At 34.8% G+C, this 3525-nt stretch overlaps 1 protein-coding gene across 2 annotated transcripts; it reads left to right on the forward strand.

Moving 5' to 3' along the window:
* Window positions 1-1877, forward strand: LOC111368615 (auxin efflux carrier component 5-like). 2 transcript variants are annotated; one of them, XM_022989968.1, is made up of 5 exons: window positions 1-754; window positions 876-961; window positions 1064-1221; window positions 1534-1610; window positions 1692-1877. In XM_022989968.1, exons 1-5 carry the CDS (start codon window positions 84-86, stop codon window positions 1762-1764), a joined length of 1065 nt encoding a protein of 354 aa, XP_022845736.1. In that variant the 5' UTR covers window positions 1-83; the 3' UTR covers window positions 1765-1877. The 2 variants fall into 2 exon arrangements, with proteins under 2 accessions (XP_022845736.1, XP_022845737.1); XM_022989969.1 differs by having other exon boundaries at window positions 897-961.
* The last annotated feature ends 1648 nt before the right edge of the window (window positions 1878-3525 follow it).

Here is a 3525-nt window from a genome sequence, read left to right on the forward strand (position 1 = left end):
AGCTAAACATTAAATGTAGTCAACAGTAATCTCAACACTCAAACAAGAGCTATTAAAACTTGCCATCAGTTCCCTCTCCAAAAATGATAAGATGGGAAGATGTGTACAAGGTGGTTGTGGCCATGGCACCACTCTATGTAGCTTTGATGTTAGGGTACGGGTCTATGAAATGGTGGCGAATATTCACTCCCGAGCAGGGTGAAGCAGTAAACCGCTTAGTTTCCTATTTCACTCTACCGCTCTTCACTTTGGAGTTCACGGCTCATGTTGATCCTTTCAAGATGAATTATTTGTTCATTGGAGCCGACGCCATATCAAAAGTGATTATCGTTACGGTTTTGGCGTTATGGGCCAAGTGTAGTAGCAAAGGAAGTTATTGTTGGTCCATAACAAGCTTCTCTTTGTCTACTCTTACTAATTCTCTTGTTGTTGGGGTGCCTCTTTTGAAAGCTATGTATGGACCTATGGCTGTAGACCTTGTTGTTCAGTCTTCAGTAATTCAGGCTATTGTGTGGCTAACAACCCTATTGTTCGTCTTGGAAATCAGACGAAGTGGCAATGACTTCCACTCCAATAATAATAATAATAATACAGCTTCCTTAGAAAATGCTACTCCAAAGACGGAACATGAGGTGAGTAACAGCAGCAAACAATCTTTCTGCTCTTTGATGAAAACTGTGGGCCTTAAACTTGCTATGAATCCGAACTCATATGCATGTTTACTCGGCATCATTTGGGCATTTTTTGCTAACAGGTATATATATATTTATGCTACTATATATTTTCATCATCTTTTTTATTATTAATCCTCCTGTCTCGGATTACTAACTTACTGAGTTTCACTGTCCTAAATATTAATTTATATAATTAATTAGGTTTCATTTTCAAATGCCTAGCATCATGGAAGGATCAATTTTAATCATGTCAAGAGCTGGTACTGGCACTGCCATGTTCAGCATGGGTAAGACTAATCAAATCCCTTCATGTCCAAACAAATGTGTGGGTGTGGGTGTGTGTGTGTGTGTGTACATGTTGATTAACTCAAAATCTGTTTATTGTTCAGGGTTGTTCATGGCAATGCAAGAGAAAATAATTGCATGTGGTGCAAGTTTGACAGTAATTGGCATGGCCTTGAAATTTATTGCTGGACCACTCGCCATGGCCATTGGTTCGCTAATAGTAGGTTTGCATGGCGATGTCTTACGTGTTGCTATAATACAGGTAAATTCCACCAAAATTCATCACGTTCTCCTTGAGATGGAGTAGAATTTCTTCAGAAAAGCAATCGGAATAAAATGTCTGAAATACGAGTTAAGATTTGCTGTTTAACTTGCTGTCCACCAAATGATTTATAGACATATCACTTAAATTAAAATGTCCAACTTTTCTCTATCACTTGTGCTTAAAAATAAGTGTAAAATGACGTGTCGATGAATTATTGGTGGACAACAAATTGGACAGCCAATTTTAGACAGCAAATCTTAACTCCTGAAATACATGGTTCTAGATAATTAAAATTGTTTTACTTTGCAGGCGGCACTACCACAATCCATCACCTCTTTTATATACGCGAAAGAATACGGTTTACATGCTGATGTACTTAGCACAGCGTACGTCACTTAACCATTTGCAATTTTAATCAGTTGTTTATATGAAAATTAAACTAACACAAACTTATTTTCAATTTTCAGGGTTATCTTTGGCATGATCGTGTCCCTCCCGGTGTTGATCGGATATTATGCAGTTTTGGAGTTTGTACATTGATGATCTCTATGAAGTTGTTCAAGAGAGATCACAAATTAGAGATCCATACATTAATTGTTTTCATGACTAAGTTTTGGATCATGTTATCAAATTTTACCACTATTAAATTTTAATATATATATATTAAATACTATTATTAATTAAATACAGTGGCCGTAAAAAAAATTAAAAAAAAAAAAGGCAATAAAGCAGTTCAAGTGTAAAATGTATTATTTTATCTTCGTCAGAGTGTCAAGAATTAAAGAGTGAGGCCTATTTGCACAAATTAAAGCGCATAGATGAAGGACCTCAATTGAAAATTTCCTTTATTAATTTCTTCAAATTGTCCATTAAAATTCTTTTTTCACAATCATCATTGTACAAGTAGATTAATTCTCTTCCATACGTTTTGTCTACCGACCCATACCTAGGTTAAGGGTTTAACGTACGCGTGTAGATAATCAAGATAGTATAGAAACGAGAACATTAATACCTTACTTCTATAATTATATCAAGAGGAGAATTTACTAGTGCGATAATACCAATTAATAATTTACTAAATTCTACCTTTTCTTAGTCACAAAGAAACATAAACACGAATGAAGCAATAATTTACTAGTGCAATAAGACCAAGTCATATTAAAATTTTGATGATACAAGTCCGAATATGTATATAAACTTCAAACAAAAGAAAAAATTATGTAGAATTGTCAGCTATCTAACAAATTTTTTTTTCATAATATGAAAAACGTTTACTGAAAAGCAAATCAGAAAATAGGTACATCAAGAAGGAGATAAAAATATAGATGCAAGATAGAAGTAATTAATTGCCATCACAGTCTCCTGGTTTCCATGCCGAGAACAACTTGTCCTTCAGCTATACACCCTGAGCCTGAGGCGGCATCATAGTTTGGTCTAACAAGTACATAGCTGCCACAAATTTTATGATCAACTTTAGGCACGGGAATTCGAGTTTTTCCAACCAAAACAATTCCATTGGAAGTTCCAGGATCTGATTTGGATCCAATTCTATATACCTCGACATGCAAAAATAGGATTCATAAATCCCTACAGGAAAGTGGCTAATGCAATTCCAACAGGGATTGGGTAACCCTAATGCGATATCTGTAATATATTCGTCCCCACGACATACCCATAAGATGGCCTGATATCTTCTTCTGTAGCCTTTGAGATTCATTGTGGCTCTGTCAATATCTTGAGCCAAGATGAGCTTAACGCTAAGAAAAGCTCTTGGTTCTTCATCCACCATCGCTCTCTCTCTTTTTAAATGTCGAGTAGTTACTTTCTTGCCAAACATTATTCTGAACTATGACTATTTATATGAATTTGATTTCTTGATGAGCACAGAGACCTTAACAGATATATATTGTTATGTATTACTTGGCTTAATATATACGGCTTTTTATATAAGGGAAGAAAATCTTGAAGCCGTTCTAATTTAAAAGTCTAGAATTGGAAGAGATGTAAATATATACGGATATTCAAGTAAGGCAAGAAAATCTTGTAGGTGTTTTAATTTTGAAGTCTAGAATTGGGAGAGAGAATGGAAATTGATAAATTAACCTTTTGAATTAATCCCCTGTTTGACTACAACCAGGTAAGGAGCAAGATTTTTATTTATAACACAACCTTATCTTATGTTTATATGTGTGTATATGTACATATACATAGTAAGGACACAGATAGTAGAGAGATTAAGGGCTGACAGAATCTGTATGAGCATTTTGAATCAGAATTCGAATTTGGTGCATAATTAGGAAA

This window comes from Olea europaea, chromosome 19, assembly GCF_002742605.1.
Source record: "Olea europaea var. sylvestris chromosome 19, O_europaea_v1, whole genome shotgun sequence".
NCBI classification, from domain to species: domain Eukaryota; kingdom Viridiplantae; phylum Streptophyta; class Magnoliopsida; order Lamiales; family Oleaceae; genus Olea; species Olea europaea.